Below are 26,784 nucleotides of genomic sequence, written 5' to 3'. Positions count from 1 at the left end.
TGCTGTGGCAGCACCAAAATTGTGGAATGAGTTGCCTTTACATGTTAGACAGGCACCTTCCTTATCTGTTTTTAAATCACGTCTTAAAACATATTTATTTACCTTGGCTTTTAGCACAGCAGGACTTGTTGATGTCTCTTAATACGTTTCTTATTAATTATATTATTTTTAATTTTAAGATATTTTATATGTAATTTAAACTGTTTCCTCTCTGTTTTATATTTGTAGCACTTTGGTCAACATTGTTGGATGTAAAGTGCATTATAAATAAAGATGCTATGCTATGCCTTGTGGATGAGAGGTGAAACGTCATTACAAACTTAAAGTCCAGCTCTTAAGATTGTTATGACCTTTATAATTGAGAAACTGAACAGATTTAATGCTACATATTTAAATTTGTATTGCACCAAGCATGCCTGTTTACATGCACAAGGTATTTGCATCAAGGTGCAAGAGTTTTCTGTTATATTAGGGGTTTATTTAAAATCAATCTAAAGGTAAAACATCAAAGAAATTAAAATTAAAACTTGGTGAACAAAGGCAGAACAGAATCTCAGCAGTGACAGGATTTAGGACAGGACCCTCCGGAGTCCGGACACTGGTGGTGGTGAACATGAAGACTGAACCTTGAATATAGCTCTGGCTGAGTTGGAGATGGGGAGGAGGTGGGATGCATAAAGAAGAGTCTTAAAGGAAGAATGATGGAAAGCACAGATTTAAACCATGCAAAGTGAAGGCTAATTGGTTCAAAGAAGGCAGGCGAGAAGATGATTGGACTACAGTAATGATGTCAGTATTGAGAATGTGGGAAAGCAGTGGTCATGAAAAGAACAGAAAAGGAGAACGGTCTAGTGAGTGGAGCTTCTGGACCAGAACATAGGAGGAGCTCTGCTTCTTAAAGTCTACTTTGTGCTTCTGTTCAGCTCACTACAGCAATCTGTGAGGCTCATCTACCCGTCTGCTCCTACTCCCACCTGTGACCACAGACACTGACAACTTCAACATCTTCTGGGAACACACACAATTATTTAAAGATAAAAGTGTAAATCAATTGATTTTATTTTGAAATTCGGAGTTTGTTGAAGCTGTTTCCACAGTTTAAACTGGCATCGTGCAGTTTTTCTTCTCACCAGCAGAGGGCCACAAATCACCATCAATGAAGTTCAAGGAGATGTTAGCGACATCAGAGCTGTGCTGAACATTTGGGGGGGGTGTCAAGATCTCTAAATAAATAAATATAAATAAATCTGGGTAAATTCCCAGATGCTTAAGCATGCAACTATTTTGTTGCTAATGCCTGAAATGAGTAAAGAAAGTCAAAAGCCTATTTATGCAAGATAATTCATAATTTTATTGTGGGGGCTATATTGGTTGGGTCTGATTATTGGGGGGTACGTATTGATCTTATCAATATGGAAGTTCATGTCTCTTTAATTGGATCAGTTTTCAAAAGCAGCTGTTTTTGACAGAAACATGAGAAATGCTTAATGTCTTTAATATTTTATACATTGAGTACTGTTGGAGTATGGAGCATGGAGCATCCAAACAGCCTGTCTGTTCTCAGAATTTGACAACAAATTAAAGCAAAAACCATTCAAATGTGCTCTTAATATGAAAATCTGTTCGTTGAGAGCTTCTTTCCTGTCCTGCTTAAGTGAAACAGTAAGAGCATGTGGTGAGGTTGGAAAAATCGGTGTGGAAAAATGACAGTCTCAGATGTGTTTACACTGTGAGGTCTGAGCTCAACACTTCCTGTTTGTTAAACCCGATTTAAATACATTCGGCTCAGTTATCAATAGGAACATTTATAGAATCAGTCACCTGTCAACGCTGCTTCCTGGAGTCCCTTTCTTTCATTTTTCCATGGTTTCCCTCAGTAACCAGACTGTCCCTGCCTCCCCAAACCCCAACTGAGGTCGGACTTTAAAGTCGTCATGAGACAGCTAAAGGTTTAGTCCATGAGCACTGTCACCATGGAAACGTCACTTCTGAACAAACATAAAGCTGACTGATCGTTCATCAGCTTTTGTTTTCTAGCGTCTCTTCCGGCGGTGCATGTTTGATTCCTCCACAATAAAAGCCCACTCCCTGTCACACTGCGGCGTGTCGTGATGCGTTCACTGTTAGGGAACGGCCCACCTGCGGCTCACCTGCCAGCCCGTCTCGTGTGTACATCAGGGTCCGGGAGTTAGCAGCGCCTTCTCCTCCTCGGGAGCTCCGATAAGATGGCGGATTAACGAGCTGACGTTTATTTCACCGACGCTGCAGTGACGGTTAGTCCCTGCGGAGGGGTGCGGGATATTTACGGTTTTCCGGCTGAGGTTTTCCGGTGGTGACGCCGGCAGACGGCTAACTTCAGCTCTCTGCTGCGGCATCTCGGCCGAAGCCGCTCCGCACGTCCTCTGACCGCAAAACCGCAGGGGCAGGATCCCGGTTTTGACACAAACCCGGGTTTATCAGGGGTTTTATTGGTTCCAACTGTCAGGTTAGTGCACCGAGGACTAAAGGGGCCCTTTGTGGATAATTCGGGCGCAGGTACACCTCTGAGTGATGCGAACTGCGGGACTCTGATCCCGGAGAGTCTAACTGCAGAATCACATTACAATCGCCTTTTTTCTTTGAAGATAGCCCGGTTTATTTTGGATAATCTCATTCTAAACTTGAAGTGGGTAGATTCAGGACTGACGGGGGCCTTTGTGGATAATTTGGCTCCAGGTAAAATCCTCCTGGGCTATGGAGACATGAGATACGGGCCGGACCAGGAACCCGACCGGAGAGAAGCGGAGCCTGCAGCGGAGCCTAGCATCAAGAAAACCAGTTTTTAGTCTCCATCCGGCTTATTCAGGATTTTTTTTTTCAGCCGCAGATTTTGAGCCGCATGTCCCGGACCACGGGGGGTCTCTGAGGATCATCCGGAACCATGGGGACTCAGGGACCGGGCCGGAAGAGGATCCCGAACCGGGAGAAACTGACCGGAGAGGACGATGCACTGAACCAGATCGCCCGGGAGGTGAGGATGTTTATTAATAGACCCGCTGGTGTCGATTTGATCGATCAGGGGGAGAAATTTACATCAGAGAAACGTTTCTGTGAATCACAGCTGGTCCCAGCTGTTTAGGGCCCAGGGCCGCACACTGCTTAGGGGCCCCTCTGGACCCCGGCCAAGACTTTATTTCACAGCAGAAGATCAGAAGCATTAAATTATTACAGTAAAATATTAATATATCTGAGTAACGTCTAAAAAATTAACATTTTAAAATGTGTTTACATAAAAATAATAGGAACAAATCATGAAATTTTTACTCAATTTGAAAGTGAAATGATAAAATTACAGTATAATTTGTGTTCCAATAGTTTGATACTTCAGAGTATTGTACAGTTTTACTTTCAGTATGTCACAGATCTGTAGATCTTTGGTTCCTCATATTTTCCATCTGACTGTGACATCAGTGGATGGTGTATGGAGTCTAAATCGAGATTAAATCAGGAGATCTGCTGCAGGTCACGTTTGGTGTCACATCTGAGCGGTTTGTAGTAAAGACCTGATGATTGTGATGATGATGATAATTGGGAGGAAAAAATGTGAGAACAAAAGTGTGTCGCCCTGGGTGCTCAAGCTGGAAACTCAGACTGATGTTGCAGATTGACTGCTTTCTAACTCTGAGCCCTGACTATAATCTGTTTTTAGTAAACTGTCTGTTTCAGGTGATAGAACTTGGTATCAGACACTTTTAGTACTTGACCTGGGTTTATAGTGACCAGAGGTGATCTGGAAATAACAGACTGCATATCACCAATTGGCTGCACAGTAACGTCACTTGATCAGTTACGAGAGCACCTCCTTAACAAAAATCAAAACTGCCATTTTTGAAACAAAGGACTTCACTGGAAGTTATTTGATGTAACAACTCCACACACGTTAGGTACTACTCGACTATAATGGAGCAACGCCTATGGTATAGTTCAGGGGTATCAAATGTAAGGCCTGGGGACCAGAATTGGCCCAGCAAGGACTCTAATCTGGCCAGTTTGATGGATTTGGAAGATGTGAAGGACAAAATGTTGGATCGGTAACTGTATTTTTTTTTTTTTTTTTTTTTTGTGCTGTCAGAGTTAATCTTGTTAAAATGACGTTGGACGGCGGTAACACATTAACTAGCTAACCGCGCTAACGTGTTGATAATGTGCAGCCCCACATATAGGGTGATCCACGATAACTCACTAACGGAGATTTGCCGCGTTAACGTTAACGTCATTTTCACGAGATTAACACTGACAGCACTAGGTTTTTTTTTTATGATAAATTTGAAGTGTGGCAGCTTCAGCTGTAATTGAAAAGCTACATAGTCTCGTCCATGTGCATTAGTTTGTTTCGTTATGTTAGTAATTCTGTTAATATTCCCTGTGTATGTACTGCCAACTTTAAAACGCAGTGCAGGGTGTGTAGTTACAAATGTAACACATTTTTGGTTTTAGAAAAGAGAAGATGAATGGAAATGAAGACAACTAAAAACTGTGTGCCACTGATCACCATCATGATTGGTGATCTCACTAGTCTGTTGCAGCACTTGGGTCCCATCACATTACAGGAAAACAGCATCTCTGCATATCTGCAGTACAAACCAGTTTAACTATGAGGGCAAGAACTCGTAAGTCATGATGCAGGCGAGATGCTGATTTGCTCTCGTTGCCCGGTTCTGGTCAGAAGCTTTCGTGGATGTGGAGTAAACATCCTTTCATCCAACCCAACACTTATCAGATTCAATGAAAACTCCCAGCATGTGTCACACCTCACTGTGGAGCTTGTTTTTGTTGTTGTTGCGGTTGCTCGGTGATGTTGCTGTTGCTCGGTTGTGGTTCTTCTCTCAGCGGGTGGTGGCGCTAGCTGTGGAGCCTCACCCTGAAACTGGTTTGGCCACATTCAGTGAGCCTGAAGCACGTACACACACACACAGCCTTTAAGCTGTGTGGGTGTGTGTGTTTCTAATCAGCAGTGTGGACACTGTTAAATCAGGCTTTTTTTTTTTCACTGGAGTCTGGTGTGACACAAATACCAACGTTTTCCCTCCCACTGACCTACTGGGAGAACAAACACACACTCTGTACGTGTGTGTATATGTGCAACCTCTCTTAATCCCCTGCTGAAGCACAAACATTAATCTGCATTTCAGCAGTCACAACATGACGAGCCCACTCATCTTCATCACCAGCAGACTCATCATCACTGCAGTGTAAAGACAAGGACTCTTGTACATGTTTAAATATACCATCAAATTCATGTTTGATAAAGTAAAATGTTTTTAAAACCAGTAAAAGTATAATATTCAGGAGTTTATAAGTACAAAATAAACTGGTGGTACTTTTTATTATTTAAACACTAAACTAGTATTTTTATCATTTAAAAAAAAAAAAAAAGATTAATTCAAATTGTGAAAAATCTTTCCAAAAAATTAGGTACTTTTATGATTACAATAATGAATGTATAATATAATAAAGTAATTGCATTAAAATATAAATATTTTGTAGGCTGTAGCCGCGTTTGTAGGCTGATTACGTTACAGTGACACGTCAAAGGCTGTCCAAACTCGAAGACTTCTCCAAATGCATCCGACAAATGCATCCTTAATTTCCCCAGATTTGAAGGCTGGGTTGGGCGTAGGGCTGCCATGATTAGTCGACTAGTCACGATTATGTCGACTATCAAAATCATCGACTAATTTAGTCTTCGACGCATCATTTGAAGCTTTGTAAGATCCCAAAAGACACAGGAATAAGTAAGTAGCAGGATTTAAGAGTGTAATAACGGACTGAAACAGAAGATGGCAGCACTGCGTGTATAAGGATGCCAGCTGCCGCTAAACCCCAAAGAAGAAGAAGCAGTGTCGGGTATCGTAGCTGTGTCCAAATTCAAGAATCGCATCCTCCTGTTCCCGCATTTTTAGGCCGATTACGTTACAGCGACACGACGAAGACTGTCCAAATTTGAAGACTCCGACAAATGCAGCCGACAAATGTGTCCTTCATTTCCCCAGATTTGAAGGATGGGTTGCTTCGTGGCCCAACCTATCCCAGAATTCATAGCGCAGCTCTGCTCAGTTTCCAACAATGGCGGCAGCTAGTTAGTTTTAATATTACTCTAAAATGTTATTGTTTGGCTTTTTTCAGTATTTTATTTGTTCCTAAGTAAATCGGTTTGGCTGAGATTAAAGTTATAGTTGTTACACAACTGAATAAACATCAAGCAGACAACTGATTATCAGAAGTGTGAGAAGCTCAAGAACATACTCCAGTGTCCTGTTATATTTTAGATAGCAAAGAGCAGACGGCTGGGTTTACTAAACTCCACCGAGACAATCTGCAAATTTCATTAAAAGTTTAATAAACTATCATCTTATCTTTATTTTTGGTTAGCACATACCTTAAACACTTCAAGCTGTAAGCTAATGATAGTTATATAAGAGCAGATGCATGCTGGTGCAATAAGCTGTATGTTTTACGTCCAATGGATGCATGCTCTGATTAGTCGACTAATCGCAAAAATAATCGGTGACTAGTCGACTATCAAAATAATCGTTTGTGGCAGGCCTAGAGTTGAGTGTTCTCAGGTATCTCTCAGGTGTGTGCTGACAGTTAGATGGAGGGAGTGTCTCAGGTATGAAGAGAGGTGGATGGACCACATTCCTTCTGCAGTGACAGAACACACAGCTTAAATGTTGACAGGTGTTTGCACACTCGGGTGTACTGTCCTTTTAAGTGGTGTCCTGGAAACAGCAGCTTTTCTTCTCTGGTAATTTAAAGTCATTTCTGATGTTGTCACAAGTCCGGACACCTTTTCTTTTTAGACATGCCTGAGCTGAGGCATGTGTTATCAGGTGATTTGTGGCAGCCAATCACATGACACCTATAGATTGATTCAGTAATTAAGACGATGTCTCCTGTGGAGTAATTGATCAGCTGGTGTCTGACTGTGATCACCTGTACTTTATAATAACGCTGTTGTTGTGCTGATAAATCTTTTTGAATGAACCTGAGAGACACACTGATGCCCCCTGCTGGACTCACCTGAGACTCACCTGAAGAATCAGACCTCAAACATTTACATCAGTTTCACATAAATATATTTACTGTTTAACATTTTCACAGTATTTTAGGTTATTTTTGCAAGTAAGATGTTGTTTTTAATTTTATTTTTTCAGATAAAATATTTTTAGGTTACAAACTTTTTTTTTAAACTTGTATTTACATAATTATTTAATGCTTAAAATAAAAATGAAAGATTGTAAATAAGAAGTGTTTAAAAAAAAAAGAACAGAAAATGTTTCAAAATAAGCAACAAACTGTTTATTAAAATGTAATTTTCAGGACATTTTTATTTTATTTTATTTTTATTTGTTTTGGTGTGAATTTTTTTTTTTTTTAAATTTTAAGCTTTAATGTCATTACTTTTTAGCAGCTTTAGTTTTACATTTAGAATTTAATTTAATAAAAGCAGGAAGTGGTTCAGGTTTATGGTCTCTAACAGTGACTGATGACATCACTGAGTGTATTGATTAAAGCTGAGAGGAATTTGATCGACTTATTGATCAATGACGAACAGACAGCTGAATGAGGCTTTTATTTATTTATTTTATTTTAACTTACATTCTTATTAAAGTTACATAACATTCATGTTTTATTATCAATCACAGTTTTGGGTTTTGTTTTGTTTTTTTTTTTGGTGTTTATTATAATTTTTTTTTATTGCTGACTCATAGCATTTGAAACCTGTGACCCGGTAATTGGTTATTGATCACAAAATTTTGGCTGATGTATTGCTCTCCATGTGTGTTCAGGCGGAGGCACGGCTGGCAGCTAAGCGGGCCGCGAGAGCCGAGGCCCGAGAAATCCGCATGAAGGAGCTGGAGCGACAGAAAGAGGTTAGCAGGCTTTTATTTTTTAAGAAACAATGATTATAATTGTGGTGATCAATTACTGATCAGAAAGAGAAGAGCTCACAATTTCACATGGAAACAGTTTATTTTACAAGCTTGTGAAAACAGTTTGATGGAAGGAGGAAAAACTGACTTCTTCAGGTGTGTTTTAAAACCACGTAAATAAGAACAGTTAAAAAAAAAAAAATTGAAAATGTAAAAAGCAGGTCATCTTCTCTTTGTTGATTCATTCATTCTAATGACCTTTGACCTCAGTAAACACTGTTCCTGTTCTCAAGTCTTATCTTATAAAATTTCAGGCTGTGCAGCAGGGCTGCATGCCGTAAAAAAAAACTCAGTTTACTAAAGAGTAAGAATAAACAAAGACAGGAAGTCATCAAATTGTGTTTATGTGAGGTCAAAGGCCAGTCTGACTGAGCCTTTAGTCACCGCTCGGTCTGAAGTGTGGAGGTAACCCGGCCTTGTCCTGCTGTGGTGAGTCTCAGAACAACTTTATTAACAATAAATTATTACAGTGTGTCTGTTTACTGATTGTTTGTAATGATTAGTTTGTTTTCATCAGCTCTTCTGATTTTGCTTCTTATACCAAAGATATAAAAAATAAGAAAGGGCTTTGAATGACGGGTCATTGATCAGTGAGTGACTGATGAATGAGATTCAGAAAAGAGCTGAGCGTCATCAGCCTCTGACAAAGTAAAAAAAACTGCTTTTGCTGTGAAAGTCGGACAAGAAGTTAAATAGTTACATTTCTATAAATGTGTAGTTACTTTGAAATTGTTGGAGACACAGACTCTGGGTTTAAAGTCTCAGCCGTTATCCCCCACTGAGCTGCAGTCTGTTTGTGTCCTCTGTCTTCATTATCCTGGACGCCCCTTTGACCTTTGACCTCTGGCTTCTCTGACCTGTTTTTTCTCTCCTCTCGTTCTTCCTTTAGCTGTTTCACAGTCATAAGGTATGAATAAGTCCTCCATTCAGCCTTAACTCATTCTTTCTTTTAGTTTTATCTTTTTGGGGGAACCAGCTGGGTAGGGCTTTGCACTAACTCCACCCAGCTGGTGTCCCCAGAAGGACAAAGCAAACAGATTTCATATTTTGTCTTTGAATAGTTGAAACTTTGTCCTTTCCCCCATTTGATCTTCTCCTCTTCCACCTCTTCGTCCTCCTCTACAGAAGTATTACGGTGTGGATAATAAGTGGGGTCACATTGAGCAGTGGATGGTAGGACTCTGTGCGAGTGTCAGGCTGACACATGAAAGCTCCAGTGGAGATAAAGGGCCGTTTCATCATATTACCTGTGCAACAGCTCATAGTCAATCATATGACTCTAAAACAAGACTTGAGTTATAATAAAACACGGTCTAATAAAAAATACCCGTCGTGTAAGTACATAATAATTACATTTAGATAACAGTGTAGCATATTACATGAGCTGTATATGCAAAATGCAATCAATGCAATGCATCATTAGAAATGAAACAACATATTAAATGTGTATCCACAAATAAAACAGAAATTAATTTAAATAGGCGTTGTATTAGAAGTCATTAAAAAATAGAAAGTAAAAAGTATCCGATTTTAGAGTTTTATAATTATAATCAATATTTTAAACAATGTAACAGAACCTGTTTTCTGTGTAACATAAAATAAACCAGCCCTTTGAAGCCTCCCATGTGACTCTGGGCTGTACACCTTAACATGAGTTACATTTAAGAGTGTCACAGTTTGAAATAAAATACTAATAATGTAATTTGTTTGATATAAATATAAAAGAAAGGAAAAATAAAATTGTATTGAAAATGCCGTAATTTTATATTAAATGTTGAGTTCATATTACAGGACAGAGATCATGACAATAATTCATCAAATATTGAATTTAATTTTGTTAACACAGTGTGATTCAGCAAAAAGTTGAATAAAAGTTTAAACTTTAATGCGATTTAATGGAACGTGATGTAAGTAAAAGCAACACTAAGGTGTCTTTTATATCACGTAACACAGCATATTAAAATGTAATGAATATAAAAAAGAATAAAACAGTATTACCTTAATGTAAGCTACATGTACATGAGCACAGTTTAACGTTATGTTAAAAGTCAAATAAAACTGAGCCTGAATCCAGATGTTTGAGTGAAACCAGCTGATTTTTTTTGTCTCAATCCTAAAGCCTGACCCCATTTACCCAGCTCTTTTTTTTTTTTTTTTTTTTTTTTTTTTTTTTTTTAAGTGCGTAACAGCAGGAGTTTTCATGTGTCAGCAGGATGCCACTGTCTGTTGTTGTTGTTGTTGTTGTCTGTTCTGCACGTGCTCAGACAGGCTCAGATTAATGGCCTGTTTAATCCTGTCTGATAGATTATCAGTTATCATCCTCCCAGTAACCGTTCCTGCTCGCACGTCTCTGCAGCTGCTGCTGTTTCACACCTGCGTCTGATTTCTGTTTAATTCTAATTAATATTAACTTTTATATTTGTGTCAATTTGCATTTATTTTTAAATTAATAGAGCATTACTTTTAACTGCTTTTTGTGTATCTTCATTTTTTATTCTTGTATTTATACTTTTACACTGTGTTCGACTTATCCCCTAAGCAGACCTCTTTTATTACTTTTATTTTCTTTCTTTTTTTAAAATAAGAACTACAAAATTTTTGTAGTATTTTGACAGGCTATGGTCTGTCATTTCTCCCCCCATGCTTCTTGTCTGCATGCAGCAGCCTTCATGTGTTTGTGCTTTATTAGACCATGCCAATGATGCAATAACCTGCTGTTTAACGTGTTCAGAGGACACCTGCCGCCTTCTTCTTTGGTTTCAATCTTTTAACCTGCTTTCTACTTCGTGGCCTTTCAGGAGGATAGTGAGCGGTATTCTCGCCACTCTCGGAGGCACGCGTCGGTCTGTATCTCTTTCCTGTTTTTCTGTTTCTTTATTTCTTTAACAAATTAAAAATCATGTGTGTTACCTGTCCACGCTGACTATCACACCTCCAGTTACGACTTGTGTGGAAAGGTGTATTTGGGACACTATGACATCATTGTAGGCATGGTTAGTTTCCACTAACTCACCAGGAGGTCTGAGTGTTTGGTCCCCTAAAATCTAAACACAAAGCAACATCCTAAGGCTGGATCAACTTCTAAAGAACATTAGATCATCCAATAAGCTCTGGATAGTTTACACTCAGGTCTAACTCAGGTCTAGTAAAGCTTTTTTTTTAAGTTTTTATTTATATAGCACCAAACCACAGCAGCAGTCACCTCACGACGCTTTATGCTGTAAGGTAAAGCCTGTGCAATGACAGAATCAATGACGTGAAGAACTGTGCTGTCTGTTGATGCTCTGCTTGTTTAATTGCAGATCTCTGACGATGAGGAGAGGATGTCAGTTGGGAGTCGAGGCAGCCTCAGGGTGAGTTCACATCTCAGCATTTTAACCACAGAAGAAGAGTTTACTACATAAAAACCTAGTTTTTATGGACACTGCTCAGGTTCTGCTAATGGACTGCGGCTCGTTAAGCTGCTGTATGAAGCATTTTGGTGGTAAATGACAGAGGTTGAACGTGAAGACTAGATATGAGCAGCTCGTTCAGAGCTGCAGAGCTTCATGCTGATTACTGCAGGTTATGTACAGACGGGGACGCTGCTGCGGCAGCTGTAAGCAGGAAAGAGACAGGAGGCCGATTAATAATCAATAACATCAAGAGGTTGAGTCACATCATGAGCTTGCTCATTGTGAGGTCACTTCTTGTGAAAATAAAGAGTCTGGTCGTCTCTACCTGTCTGCAGCCTTCAGCGTTTTTCTATGATGCTCCTCGCTGCCACGGCTATAGGGTCTGACTCTCTGACATCACTTCCTGTGGTTGTGTGTAGCTCAGTAGAAGATCAAACTGAGTAGCAGTGAAGTTAGAGCAATGATCAAACTCATTATTGACCCACATGCTGATTTCATCCTGATTAATCAAAACATTTAAGTTCCATTGATCATTAATGAGTTTGATCAGTTTTCTAAAGATTTATTTTTACATCTTGATAAAGTGATAAACAACTGATGACACCAACTCTTTTCTTTCTTCTTTCCTTCCCTCTCTACCTCCTTCCTGTGTCACCTTCACATTTAATTTTTGATCCTCTTTTTCTCTCATCTCCTTTCTTCCTTCCTTCCTTCAATCCTAATTTTTCTCCCTCCGTCCTTTTTTTCTCCTTTCTCTTATTTCCCTTTCACCTGCATTCATTCCTTTTCACCCTTCCTCTTTTCCTACATCCTCTGTACCCTCCTCCTCCTATGTCCAGCCTTCGGACTACAGCGGGTTTCTGGGTTCGGGTTCTCGGGCCTCTTCCAGGGCCAGTTCAGCTCGGGCAAGCCCAGTGGTGAGCTCTCATCTCTGGATGTCTCAGTCTGACTCTGTGGCCCCCCCTGCTGGCTGCTCGCAGCCTCACTCATTGAAGTTTACAGTAAAACTCAATCAGTCATATCAATAATCAGTGTTTCTGTGTTCAGGTGGAAGAGAGGACAGACAGAGAGTTCCCAGATAAAGTGAGCCCACTCTTGATTTTATTTTATCTTTTTAAAAACATCATATGTTTTTTAAACTTGTGTAAAATTTATGTTTAATATTTATTTTTTAAAAACTAAAATACTGTAATTTTACCAAGTAAATACATTTTTTGTTATTGATTTATTTTAAATGATCTGATATAAATTTGGTAATCATTTTTGTGTCAGGGCTCTAGGACGGCCTCGACGCTCTCAGCAGCCACTCTGGCCTCGCTGGGTGGAGCCTCATCTCGCAGAGGAAGCTGTGACACGTCATTCTCCGTAGAAACCGAAGCGTCCATTAGAGAGATGAAGGTCACGTTTAAAAAAACCATGAGACAGTTTCTTTAGTGTTTGAAACAAATTGAATTCAAGATTTAAATAAATGTGTCTCAAGCACTCACCAGTTTTAGTGCTCATGTTGAATAATAAATTAATGAATAATAAATAATAAATAAATAAATGTACAAAGTTTGTTTCAAGGGCTTTACTGTGATAAATATGAAAAAAATAAAAACCTATTTTGTGACTGTAGGACTCTCTGGCGGAGACTGAGGAGAAGTACCGTAAAGCGATGGTTTCTAACGCTCAACTGCACAACGAGAAGTCGACTCTGATGTATCAGGTGGAGACGCTGAGGGAGGAGCTCAACGAAATGGAGGAGCTGCTGTGGGAGACGCGGCGCCGCTGCGACGATGCACACAAGGTCACATATTTGTATACATTTATATTTGCAACCATATTTGATATGAATAGAGTCAAAGAAAAAGAAAGTCCACGTATCATCATTATATATCATCACTGTGTCTCATTTATTTGACAAAAACTGAACCCAAATATAGAACCACAAGTGTCTCAGTCGGACTGAGGTCTGGACGTTTGTGGCACCTAACGTTTCTAACGGAGATTTGCTGCCGTGCTTTGGATCATCATGCTGTTACCCAGTTTCAGCTGTGACACTAACGGCCTCAGATTTAACTCGAAAACTTTCAGTTCACTTTCTTGTCAAAAGAAGGGAAAGTTGTTCAGTGCAGCAGCTTATATGATTTTGATTACAGCAGTGAAAAACATAAACATGCAATAAATACAAAAAAAAAATTATTACAAAAAAAAAATTAAATATACCTAAAATTTCATCTGTGAAGGTTCTCAGTCATCCAGGTCATTGTAGTTATGGATCTTCGAAAGAAAAACGTCTGGGCTTCTTTAAGTTTCTTGAAGACGTTTTTTTTTTGTTTTTTTGTTTTTTTTTTGTTCTTTGAGAGCTTTAACCTTAAATGTAAAGGCTGAAATTCTGCTTACAGGCTGTGATATATTCAGCTTTCTGAAGCACCAACACCTCTGAGATTACAGCGTTCTCAGAGTATCCTACTTCCTTGTTTCATAGCGTTCTGTAACCCAGGACTGTTCTGCAACCCAGGACTGTTCTGCACATTTCACAACATGTGATCAGTAAAAAAGATTCAATAAAAAAACATTATCTTTTCTCTGAGACTTGCACGGTGTGATCTCGGGGTGAGTTTGCTGGGACGTCCTCTCCTGCCTTGAATGTTTTCCACTTGTGAATAATCTTTCTCACCGTAGAATGATGGACCTCAGATTGTTTGAAATGACCTCATAACCTTTCCCAGATTGACAGGAAGCAGCAGTTGCTTCTCTAATATCATTGATTATGTCTTCCTTACCTTCATGTTAACACACCTGAAACTTCAGAACTGCTCAAAATGCACCTTGGTGTTACCGACCCTCATAGTTCCTTTGGAAGCAGTGAGGCTGGAGTTTGTTCTTCATGAACAGTTAAATAATGTGAAATAAAGACACGGCATAATATTAGATGTGTATTACGTTTGGTACATAAAGCCTAAGCAATTTAAAGAGGGTCTTCTTTTTTTTTTTACCATGTCTGTAATTATCTTAACTGCAGATTTGAGGATCTTTTTCTTTTCTCGTCTACTGTTGTTGTTTATCAGTGTGTGTTTGTGTGTGTTTTCAGGAGTGGGAGCGTGAGCGTCATGCTCACAGCTTACTGCAGTTTCACTTCAAAGACATGAAAGAAACTCTGAGAAAGACTGAGGAGCTGCTCACGGTTGGTTAACATGCACACTATGTTACTTTTAATTACAGCGAAGACATGTAGCAGAAACAGTTGAGCACACGAAGTCCAAAAAGCTCAAACTAAAGCAAAAAACAGAGATAAATATGACACCAAACGAACAAATCGCTGTTTGTAATTCATTTGACATCTTTGTAACAGTATATAAGGAAACTATCTGATAACTTTGTACACCAGTGAATTCATACACTGCATAAAATATATATATATATATATATATATATATATATATATATATATATATATATATATATATATATATATATATATATATATATATATATATATATATATATATATATAATTTTTTTTATTTTAGGGGTGCAACGATACACAAAATTCACGGTTCGGTTCGATACTTTGGTGTCACGGTTCGATATTTTTTCGATACAAAAAAATGTTCATGCCTTTTTAATTTGTCATTTATTAAAATCATAAATATATATTTTAACTCAAAAGTACAGTTTTTAAATTTAACCCTTGTGCGTGTTTTTTATTTTGACAGCGAATGCGCACCTGCGGACCACTTATGTGCAGCCCTGGTTATTTAGCTCGTCATATTGCAGCCACAGAAATTATTTTGTCCATGAAACCATAAAGCTGCACTTTCTTTTTGCCTTATAGTCTGATTTGTCATAACTTCTCCGTTTTGTGGTAAGCTTTTCTTTGGCTGTCACTTCTTCACCCTGACCTGTCTTATTTGGCTCAGCAGAACTAAAATATATATCTGTCTGTGAAGGTTCTCAGTCATCCAGGTCATCGTAGTCAAATATAAATCCTGCTGCTTTTACACGCGCACTCACATAAGCTCAGCGATTCTCTGCGCGATCAACCTCTCACATGTTTAAGCTGCGGGAGATTTCACTTGTCATGTTTGCATAGTAAGCTAACAATTAATAAGACGATGTCAGAGGAATTGGTGCACAAATTATCATCACTCACAGATCAGTGCTGTCGCTCTCTATACACAGTTCGCGCGATTGCAAAGTGAAAGCAAAAAAACAAGCGCAAATTCAAACGCGATTTCAATATGTCACATATTGACAGTGGCTCACCGATGCCAATGACATAATTACCCAGCTACATTTCCGAAAGAATGCAAAAGCATTGACATATATTTTTCCTTCCTACAATAGCCCGACGGGCAGGGCAGAGATAGATTTTGGTACCCCGACTGAAAAAAATTGCTAGCCCCAGGACGTTGGGCTAGCGATATTGCGAGCCCTGTATCTGATTGAGGAATCACTCATCTTTGGAAAAGAGTTTATTACAGAGAAATGTCTCTTTCCAAAATAAAAGCTATACTATCCGCTTCTTCTGGGCTATATTCTCAGCAGCATATTAAACAGCTGTCTAAATGACTCGGCTAAAGTTAGTAGCATGCTTGTTGTTTTTGTCTTTGCACTAGGATGATGTCGGCGTAAATGTGCAGTCATATTCGTTGTGTTCCCACTAGTGCTTTCAGGTTAATCTCGTTGAAATGACCTTAACGCCACAACACGGCAAATCTCCGTTAACGAGCTACCGCCGATCGCCCGTGCATGGGGCTAGACGGCCAACACGTTAACGAGCTAACTGCGCTAACACACTAGTTCCCACCCATGTAATTGAGCATTGCATGGCACATCCAACATACTGTTTTACTTTAGTCCATGACTCGCTTACCTTCAGGGTCATACGTCACATGAAAACCAAAATAATTCCAAACGCCAGATCTGAATGAGGGTGGGGGAGGTCCATGTTGTAAGGAGAGCTTAACTTCTGCCTCACTAGCTTGCCCTGCGCTCTTCCTTCTGACGATGCTGTCTGTGTTGAGCGCTCAGTGAATCTGCGTTCGACTACTCCGCCTAGGCTGCACTGTCGACCGTAGGTGGAGTAGTCGAACGCAGATTCACTGAGCGCTCAACACAGACAGCATCGTCAGAAGGAAAGTTGATAAAATAAATTACAAATTTTGTATTGTTCGATACATATGCGTACCGAACCGAAAGCACTGTATCGAACGGTTCAATATCGATACGAATATCGTTGCACCCCTAATCAATCTCTCTCTCTCTCTCTCTCTCTCTCTCTCTCTCTCTCTCTCTCTCTCTCTCTCTCTCTCTCTCTCTCTCTCTCTCTCGTGTGTGTATATATACATACGCCTGCTCATTAGAAAACTCGTATGACGGTTTGTGTTGACGGTTGACTGGGCCGTCTAGGTGCTTGTCTGGGCTGTGTGGCCGTCCTATTCCTCCTCTTTTTCTTTCTTTCCTTCCGCCTTCTTCTGCTCTTTACTCATTTTTACTGCTTTCTGCTGCCCTCGTCTGGGTCTATGGTGAACAGGAAGTGGCTGACCTGCGTTTGAAGAGCAGCAGTTACTGTCAGGAAGTTTCTGACCTGCAGGAGGCGCTGCAGTGGAAAGACAAAAAAATCGGGGTATGGTTTCATTCAGTGCTTTACGATTTTCAAACTTAAGTCTGAAGCTTCACTTCTTCTTTCTTAGGGTTTTACTTTTCTTTCCTTCACTAACTCTTTTCTTTCTTCCTTACTTGCTTACTTCTTTCCTCTCCTCCCCGCTCGTTGTCGCTCAGGCGTTGGAACGGCACAGAGAAATCTCGGACATTGTTTGCATTGAGCGTGACCGGCTCAGAGACGAGGTGGTTCGACTGCGAGATTTACTAAAGGTATCAAACTCTGAAGAGCAGCAGGAAGAGCTCAGAGTTGAGAATACATCTGATTTCATCAGTTTAGCATTTTAAAACTGAGCATTAGTTCCATAAACTAACATATAAAAACCTTCTTTTAAAAAAACAATCTGAAAAACCTTTGAGTTTCATTTCACCTAAAATCTCATGCATTGCACTTACAAAAGATTAATTGTTAAATTTTGTTCTTATTGTAATGAACCTTGTGTCAATTAAAAAAAATAAAAAATTAGGTATCTAAATCTGTTAAAGACTTGTTAATCTGATAAACCTTTATAAATTTGCCCTTTTTTGTCAAGTTACAGCTTTATTATACAAATTAACTTTTTAGATCCCTCATGTTTTATATTTTTATTACTGTTATTTCTCTGTTCTGTGGTAAATAAATGGGACATATAGAGTTCCAATGAACTAATGAAACTTTTAATTTTCAGTGGGGGTTTTTTTCTGCAAAATTGCTTCTTTACTCCTTTAAAACTAATTTTTAATTGATAAAATTGTTTAATGTTTCAATTTTTTTTTTTATCTAAATAAATGCAAATGAATACATATATTTACATGAAAGTGAAAAGCTTTGATGCCATGGTCCATTTTAGCATAAATTATATTGTTAAAATGAAACCTATTCTATCATACTTTTATAACTAACATTTCAACTTTATTGATATTAAGGTCAAATTATTTAATTTTATATAAAGTTTATAACTTTCTTAACATTTCAATTTGTGCCTCTAAATGTGAAAGTTTATTTTGAAACATGTTTTGCTAAATTACAGATTATTCTCTGCACTTTAACCACTTAAATTTATACTTGCAAAAAAGTTTCTTTTAGGGTTTTTTGTTTGTTTGTTTGTTTGCTTTTCTTGGAGGGAAAGTCGGCGCTCATTCCTTTTGAAACTGTGTCAGTATCTACACTCTTTTCTACATTTATCAGAATCTTTAAACTAACTTTTTGAAAAATTTAACTAATTTAGAATTTATTCTCTAAAACTTTCATTATTTTCTTTATTAAAATTACGGTATTCCTTTTAAAGCATTTAAAAAAGGGGTTTATGTTATTAGAATATTTATTTTAGTTTGCTGTGTTTTTAAATTTTATAGCAAGTTTCTAAATCTTACGCAAATACATCGTGACATCTGTTAACTGTCACAGGACAGTTAATGTGAAGCTGTTTAAGATTTTTAAAATTGAACTGTAGGCTTTCTGACTAAATACAAGAACCAACGTTCACACACAGAGGGCGACTGGTATTGATTATGTTGTTGACTGATTACTGATTTTATGAATTTCTGCTGGACAGAAAAACGGGGTAACCATCTCTCCTGACATTACCACCAATGGGGATGCGGAACTCGGTGGGAACGAGGACGATATAAGTGCAGAATCTGCCTCTCGACTGGCTCAGGAGTCTCCTCAAGGTGGCAGAGAGAACATGCTTGGTAAGACCCAAATAAACCTTTCATAAGAATATATAAGTGTTTGGGTGGGGGGTGGGGGTTTGTTTATTTTTTTTTTTGACTTTTTTATTCCTTTAATTATTTATACATTTATTATAAATATTAATTATTTTATTGTTTTTAATCTTTTATCTTTTTTGACGTATGTCCAACTTATATTTTATGATTATGTAAGTGTACATGTAGAAGAATAGGTGCTAACTTTACAGTAGTTAATGTGAATGCAAATAAAGCATTAACTTATCAACATCATATTATAGTTTTAATACCACAACATTTATGTTTAATGTTAACATTTTGAAATTATAATTGTCAGAATTGCTACAATGTTTTAAAAGGTGTAATTCAGTGTGTTCAGTTTTTTAAAATCAAGAGTACATATTTTTATTTAGGATATTAGATTGTAAATTACAATTCTGACTTTAAAAAAATTGTTATATTTTAAGTCATTATTATTAGTTACACAAGTTTGTAGCAGGAATATGACATATGGAATTTTGAGATATGTTAGCATAAAACTGGAGTAGTTTATTTTCACTTGGCATTGGTAATTTTATTTTTGTAATGTTTCATCTCCTTTTACTTTACTGAACCATTTTCTTTTTTTGTTTGTTTTTGTTTCCCTTTTTTTAATATCGCATGATGTGCATGTCTGAATGAGTCTCTAACAAACACATGCTTGCGTAATCTTTCTTTAATTTTGATAAAAATCTCAAATGATTTCAATCGCTTCAGCATCGTATCTGGATTTTTAAAATCAGCTCTTCGAGTTCGTGCTACAGAAGATTAATTCAAGAATTGACGTTTAATCCCTCTGATCGCCTTCTTCCTTCATCACCACAAGCCAGTTAATTCTCTTCTAGACAGTTAATTTATGTTTTACTTCTCTAAGAGTCAGCTGTGTTTGGTCCTCCAATGTTTCTTCCTGGTCTTTCAGGAAAAACTAAAGAGTGGGAGACAAAAGAAGGCAACAGACCACCTGAGAACAACAAGAAAAACTACCTCTGGAAAGTTCTTAAACGGTCAAAGTCATTGAATGACATTTCCACCATCAGCAAAAGCAAGTTGATCAAACAGCCTATAGAAAGACAAAACACAGCTGACAAACATCTAGGAGGAAACGAGGCTGCAAGAACCAAGCAACCAAGACCCAAGAGAATCAAGAAAATCCAGAGCAGGCAACATGGACGTCTTCTACATAGAAAGAAAGGAGCCAAACTACGTATGAATAAAGAAAGGCCAGGGGCTGCTTGTAAGATATATGAACCAAAAATGGCAACCAAACCTAAAAATAAATTTGGGCTGGTTTCAACGGCACCAGCAAACCAGGATCCAACAGAAGAGACACACTCCTTTAGTGAACAGATCAGCAAAACTCAGGAAAATTCAGAAAAATGCCCTGAGGTTGTTTCACCTGTTCTCAAATCAAAACTTTTTCATCATCCTACTGAACATGTCATTCAGGATAGCAAAGTGGTACTGCTTAGTGTATCAAGTCACAATTGTGATGTTTCTGGTAGTGTGGAAAAGGTTCAGGTGGACAAAGACACATTTCATGAAACAGCTCAATCACCCGAAGAACTTAAAGACCAGAGGATTCATGAACCAGCTAGACATAGTTCCTCCAAATGTGCAGAACGTAACATTCAAACATCAACATCATTTGCCCCACTGGACATCTGTGCTGGTTTGGAAAAGATGACTCAAAATATCCACCAAGGATTTGCTGGAAATCAAGTTTTTGTAGTTGAAATCTCGCAAATCTTCTCAGAAATCCTGGGATCTCTTCAAAAGTGGACTTCAGATGTGGAAAATATATTAAAGAACAAGCCTAGTCAGCATAACAAAGAGCAAACTGGCCACATGATGGATCCTACACTTAATAAACATGTGGAAAAATGTCTGACCAGACCTTTAGGCCTACTGAGAGACCATTCAGCTTCAAGGATGTTGGAAGTAGCCTCCACAAGTAAACTGTATGCAGATAATCTGGATCGTCCTATGAATGCTGACCAAAAGGCACAAAGGATCATGTCTAAAACCCATGAAATGGAAGTGGTAGAATTGTTTGGAGGAAATCCTGCTGATATAGATGAAACAACTGTAACAAGTTGCTCAGAGCCTTTTGTTTTTATCGACTCCTACTTCACTAAACCTGAAGAGGCCACAGCAAAGGTGTCTGGGTCAAATCTGGGTTCGTCAACAAGTTCAAAGAGATTCAAGAGTCAAAGCTGTCATGTAGTAGCTGCCAAAAATTCAAAGGAGTTGGTCGGAGAAACTGACAGTTGTGAGGAGATCAACGAGGATGGCCAGCAGATGGAAATGGAGGCTCTTGCTGAAGTTGGAAGCATGAAATGCCACAGAAGACAGAGAGAGTCATGTTCAGACTGCAGGAAAAATAAAAAATCTGAGTGCAGCATTTCCTAAAATCACAAGAATGAAGGAAATAATGATTTGGTAGTCACGGTGTTGGAGCTTTAGATTCTAAATTATTAGACTTTGAAATATCAATGAAGCATCAGTACTGTTATCAGTACTTAAGTATTTGAACTGATCAAATAAATAAAGTGAATATTTAAACCATTCACCTATAAATATGTTCTTTACTGACATGTTTTAATAAGCTGACTGCTTGGAAATTGTTTTCTTGACAGTTAATTGCAACACTGTACAAGGGTAAGCAGCTGTAAACTTTAACTGCCATGAATTTGGCATCAAAACAATTACATGAAATCAATAGTTTATTTCTGTTTAAATGGGTTGATGGTATTTTTAAAAAAAAATTTTTTCAGATTAATAAAATGCACTTGTTTGAAAAGAATATTTGTCTGTATTTTACATTTGAAATTTTCTATCATGAATAAATGTAAAGTTTTATTAAGTAATTTTTGGCTTGAGGAAGCAGAAAGGCTTCAAATTGGTGCCCAGTACACTTAAAGAACTTAAAGAACTGATAACTTCAGAGTCAGAGTTTTAGATTAGCTTTTCAAGGATCTACATTGGGTCCTTTTATATTTTCTATCATGTTTCAGCTGCTCAGACACAACACATGCAAAGTGTGTTTGAAAAACCACAACTAGTCAAAGGACTTTACTTAATGGAGCTTTTAACTTCCATTTACAGGATTTATTATTATTCTCACATAATGCGTCACTCATAATGTTCTCGGGAAGGATTGGCACAGATCTTTTCCAACACAATTAAAGGGGCACTCTGCTCACAATCAATAAAGCTATAATGAAAGGCAGATGTGCCGAATCAGTGTTTGATGTTTAATTCAAGGTTAAACCATAAGAGAATTCAGGCTAGAATAATATGACTGTTTCCTGGACTAATTTTTTTCTGCTGTTTCAGAGTTTCGGCTGAAAAAACTTTTTGAAGAAAGAGAGAGTTTACAGGATCAGGTGAGTTGCCTGTATTATAAAGTTGGAAAGCACCTCCACTGCAGATTTGTTTAATCCGATGTTAGCCAAGTATATGAAATGTGCTTCTGAATGTGTGAACAGGTGAGGCTACTGCAGTCTCAGCTGGATCAGAGACAGAAGATCATCACAGAAGGAGTTCAGAATACAGAAAACGATGGTCTGGAGAACGGGATGGACTCTCATCTGCTAGAACTGCAGAGTGAGTCTTCATCATTTTCATCCTTTTTAATCTTTCATCCTGTTTAATCTTCCTCATCTACCCCTTGCCATTCTTCAGTTTCATGTTTTCTGTTTAGTTTTGTCGTTGTTGTAGTATTCACAAAATGTACATTGGATTTGTGAAATTTCTGTGGATTCGTTGTCAGTAAAATTACATAATAATTAAAATGATCATTAAGTTTCTTTGTTCGTTTGATTTTCTTTTTCTGTAGGAGATGCCAACAGACAAATCAGTGACCTTAAATTCAAATTAGTGAAATCTGAACAGGAAGTCACCACGCTTGAACAAAATGTAAGTACTGACATGCTTAAGTGTTTCCTTCCCAAATGGGTTCAATCTCAGAAATATTCAAACAAGATAAATCTTTGGAGCACCTTTATCATAGGTGCACTGCATGGACAGAAGTGTTTGACCACACCAACTGTAAATCCCTGTTTATCTAGGTCTCTCAGTTCCACTGAAGGAAAATGTTCATGCTTCGGCTTACTGTCACATTTTGGAAAATTCTCTACTTCCAGCTTTGCGTGAACCGTTTTGGGGAAGGTCCTTTTCTCTTGTGCCACTGTGCACAAAGTGAGGTACATAAAAGCTAGAATGAATGAGTTTGCTGTGGAAGAAATTAACCGCCCTGCACACAGCCCTAATATCTGCTCCATCACATACCTTTGATATGAAGTAAAATGGAGACTGCAAATGTCAAAACATCATTGTCTGACCATAAGCCTTCCCAGAAGAGCAGGAGCTGTTATAGCTGCGATGAGGGGATCAGTCAATATGTGTGGGATGTCATAAAAGCTCCTGTAGGTCTTTCTTGTAGCTTGGCCAGGAAACACAACAAAACTTTCAATCTGTTTAGTTGTACTCACTCCCTCCCTAAAAGTCCACTTTCATCTGACTTCATCAAGAAGTTTGAAACTTTATCTGCCTTAAATAAGACGGTTCATGTTGCTGTTGATGTCCTCAGGTAATCCGTCTGGAGGGTCAGGTGAGTCGCTATAAAGGGGCGTCGGAGAATGCAGAGAAGATCGAAGATGAGCTAAAGGTAGAGAAACGAAAGCTGCAGAGAGAGGTGAGAGCACCACCTTCTGTCTGGGAGTTGACTTTCCTTGCTTTGTGTTTTCTGGTTTCTTGGGCATGTATTCTGTCTTCACTGTTTTCTATGTGAGCACTAAGGAACATTTATTGTTTCTATGTCTCTCGCAGCTCCGCTCAGCTCTGGATCGGATTGATGAGCTGGAGGTCAGTAACAGCCACCTCTCCAAGCGCCTGGAGAAGATGAAGGCCAACCGTAATGCCCTGCTAGCCCAGCAGTGATTGCTCTTCCCATCTTCATCTCCAGAGACAATCAGACCTGAACAGAATGTCTTTGCGAGTGCTTGATTTTACTCTAAATAAGCACCAGATATGTGGTGTTTGCTGAGGCAGTGAAAACAAACCAAAACCCGAATCTGAGAAAATGAAATGTGATCTTTAATGTAGCTCTGTGAACACATGCCATCCATAGTCATGGCAGGATTTACCACATCGGACTTCAGACTGTAGCATTGTCCATCCATCAAGCCTCAGAGGACAAAAAAACAGAGCAGATCGAGCCAGGAGACACAAAAACCTCCACTGCATTAAAGCAATGTATTCTAGTTCAACATCCACGTATTTTAGTTCCAGAGGTTAGAGCAAAGATCATCATGTTGGCTCAACACTCCTTACGCCCCAGCAGAAGCTAAGAAATTCTGGTTCCACTCAGTATGTCTTTACTGGAGCCATTTGTAGAAGCTTCATAGTACATCCATGGTTATCTTGCTTAAACAATCCCATATCGAGCATTATCTGTGGACATGGAAGTCCATATCCAGGCCATCTTGTAGAAGCTTTACAGTCTTTCATCAAATAGTTTACACATGATAGGTGATGAAAAAGGAGTGATCACTTTTCAATGCTTGTGGACAGTTTAGTCAGTGACTGGAAGTGATTTATTTAGTCACCAGCCTCACTGTGCTTTTATCAATCCCTAAAGGCTGAGCAATGCTACCTGTACTCAGTATTTTATTGTTTTTCCTTTTCTTTTTAGGAAAGCCTCAACCTTAAGCAGCCTCAAATGGATATACATGAATAGTTGTGGCTTTTGAAAAATGTTCTTGTTCATGTTAGTGAGGTCTGTTGGAACAAAACCAAACCAAATATATTTATGCGGCATGACTGCAGCACATCTTCTCACAATATATAGGTTGCCTTGAACAAAATATGTTTCAGTAGTCCATATATTATAGGGTAAAGTTTTCATGAGCATTTTTAAACAAGAGCTGAAGCAGGAAAGTGCCTATGAAATCGCCCCAAATTCAGTGTTTTATCATCATATCCAACCTCTCCCCTGATTTTGTATTTATTTAGCTATTATCTAATATCTAAAGGTCACATTACAGAATGTGCAGACTTAAAAACAAAACTAAGCAAACAGAATGTGACCATTTATCTGTGTTTTTACCCTCTGACGCTCCTAATGCACATTAAAAACCATCAGAGCTGCAGTTGTGGTGTCCCAGTGTGGGTAAACATCGCCCACCTGGCCCTCCAGGTGTGTTAAAACAAACTCTACATCTGCCTCATCAGCATCCATCTGTGTGCAGTGTGGCACTACCTCTTCTCCAATACTTGGGGGCGCAGTTTCCCTCAGAGACTGGACAGGAACCTAACCCAGATAGCAGTGCCCAGCCCCACCCAGTATATTTTATTGATGGAACCAGGCAACAGAAGGAGGTGTGGCCACAGTGGAGGAGGTCATCTTGTGTCTCTGTGTTGGATTTTGGGACTTTTCTTGGCACATGGGATGTTAAATCACCAGCTTGTAAATGTAATGAATGAATGAATGAAGAGTTTGAATTGCTGTTTTGATCCAGTGAGAGGGATTTTCTACGGCAGCACCTATGTTTGTCTCTCTGGGTGTTGAAGGATGTTTGGATCAAACTCTTCAAGTGTTAATCTGATAATCAATAATCTCTGATGTTTTTGTGAATGTACGGGTCGCTGCCTGCTGAGCAGAAATCATCAATACAAGCTGATCCTGATCATTCAGTGTGCAATATTTTATCTCATGTTTGGGGAAACTTTCATCTATTTTATTGTATCGGCTGTCCTATTGATTAGGATGCGGGGTGTCAATATATCAGTCAGTGGGGTTTTATTGATTTTATTGATCAGTGTGATGGAGTATTCAATTAAACTCATGCAATATCTCATTGTGTTTGTGGTTTCTGTGAATGAACAAGCCTTCTCAGTTAAAATCCACCATCCACTTGCCTGTAGTACTAAACTGGATTGGCTTGAGGGACGTGACCTTCTGCTGTTTGTCATCTCACTGTAAGGTGACTCATAACACTAATGGACAGGCCGCTGACTGGACTTCTTTGCCAGCGCAGGTGGCCTCCGGACCGGTTTTGTCGACGCCGCTGCCCTCCCCACGGCTGGCCTCCGGACCTGTTCCGTCTCTGTCGTCGGCCTCCGGGTTGGCCACCTGAAATGTCTCAGTGGACTCTGTTTTGGGTATGCTTCGATAAAATTCAGTTAAAATGACAAACAGTCTAATTGGAACAGTTGCATGTTATGGACTTGCGCATCAGAAGCACATGAGCAATCATGTTTACATTCTTATTTCTAAAGCTGCGTCCACGAAAAGTGATTTGGTCATTGCACATCACTTTGCTGCTGACAACTGGTTACTTGCAGACATGACAGGTGACTCTCTAAAATATTTACCAGAGCCATTGAATGGAGAGTCGCACCATGTAAATGGACTTGTTCTTATATAGCGCTTTTCTACTCTGTTTGAGCACTCAAAGCGCTTTATACAACTAATTCATTCACACCAGCACCTCTTCTAAGCTCTTAAGTGCTTAGTATCTAACATTCATACACATTCACACTCCGATGATTAGTATCTTGCCCAAGGATACTTGGCATGCAGACTGGAGCAGCCTGGGATACACTAAAAAAAAAAAATCAGTGGGATAAACATAAAAAAAAATATTGTAATAGGTTGCACGCAATTAAGTTATGTTTTGTCAACCTTATTTTTTCATGTTATAACTGCACAAATTTTTTGTAACATGAACATGATTTTTTCATGTTGTTTGTATCCTTTTCATTCATGTCAAATATTTATAGACGTTACTTGTTTATCAGACATTAACTGGTTATGTAAAATGTAAAGAGTTCTTTTACGTTAATTGTATTTGACTACCATGTGTTAGATTGACAAGATCATTTTATGCTATATACACACACACACACACAGAGTATGTACTGTATGTTTTGCTTTCAATCAAACCAACAAGCAAAACATTTTTTAACAATGACCTGTATTTTTCAAAACAGTATACAATTGGAAGTTGTAACAGCAGTTCAGATTATACATGAGTCATCTGAATGCATCT

General features: G+C 38.6%; 1 protein-coding gene across 10 annotated transcripts; it reads left to right on the top strand.

Moving 5' to 3' along the window:
- Positions 1 to 2,079: 2,079 nt before the first annotated feature.
- On the top strand, positions 2,080 to 25,590 carry lrrfip1b (leucine rich repeat (in FLII) interacting protein 1b). Of its 10 annotated transcripts, XM_085398212.1 has the most exons (18): positions 2,087 to 3,010; positions 7,833 to 7,916; positions 8,866 to 8,883; positions 9,102 to 9,149; positions 10,775 to 10,819; positions 11,279 to 11,329; positions 12,419 to 12,454; positions 12,644 to 12,769; positions 12,990 to 13,160; positions 14,448 to 14,540; positions 16,893 to 16,985; positions 17,141 to 17,233; positions 18,556 to 18,694; positions 22,067 to 22,116; positions 22,219 to 22,336; positions 22,569 to 22,648; positions 23,322 to 23,426; positions 23,561 to 25,590. In XM_085398212.1, exons 1-18 carry the CDS (start codon positions 2,921 to 2,923, stop codon positions 23,669 to 23,671), a joined length of 1,551 nt encoding a protein of 516 aa, XP_085254338.1. In that variant the 5' UTR covers positions 2,087 to 2,920; the 3' UTR covers positions 23,672 to 25,590. The 10 variants fall into 10 exon arrangements, with proteins under 10 accessions (XP_085254330.1, XP_085254328.1, XP_085254331.1 ...); XM_085398204.1 differs by lacking the exons at positions 22,067 to 22,116; positions 22,219 to 22,336; positions 22,569 to 22,648; positions 23,322 to 23,426; positions 23,561 to 25,590 and adding an exon at positions 19,650 to 22,060 and having other exon boundaries at positions 2,080 to 2,273; positions 2,861 to 3,010; XM_085398202.1 differs by lacking the exons at positions 22,067 to 22,116; positions 22,219 to 22,336; positions 22,569 to 22,648; positions 23,322 to 23,426; positions 23,561 to 25,590 and adding an exon at positions 19,650 to 22,060 and having other exon boundaries at positions 2,081 to 3,010.
- The last annotated feature ends 1,194 nt before the right edge of the window (positions 25,591 to 26,784 follow it).

This window comes from Rhamphochromis longiceps, linkage group LG23 (assembly GCF_057381845.1).
Source record: "Rhamphochromis longiceps isolate RC_006_pf linkage group LG23, R_longiceps_female_GT1.1, whole genome shotgun sequence".
NCBI classification, from domain to species: domain Eukaryota; kingdom Metazoa; phylum Chordata; class Actinopteri; order Cichliformes; family Cichlidae; genus Rhamphochromis; species Rhamphochromis longiceps.
The sequence above is the reverse complement of the archived record's forward strand: the minus strand, read 5'-3'. Positions and strand labels throughout refer to the sequence as shown.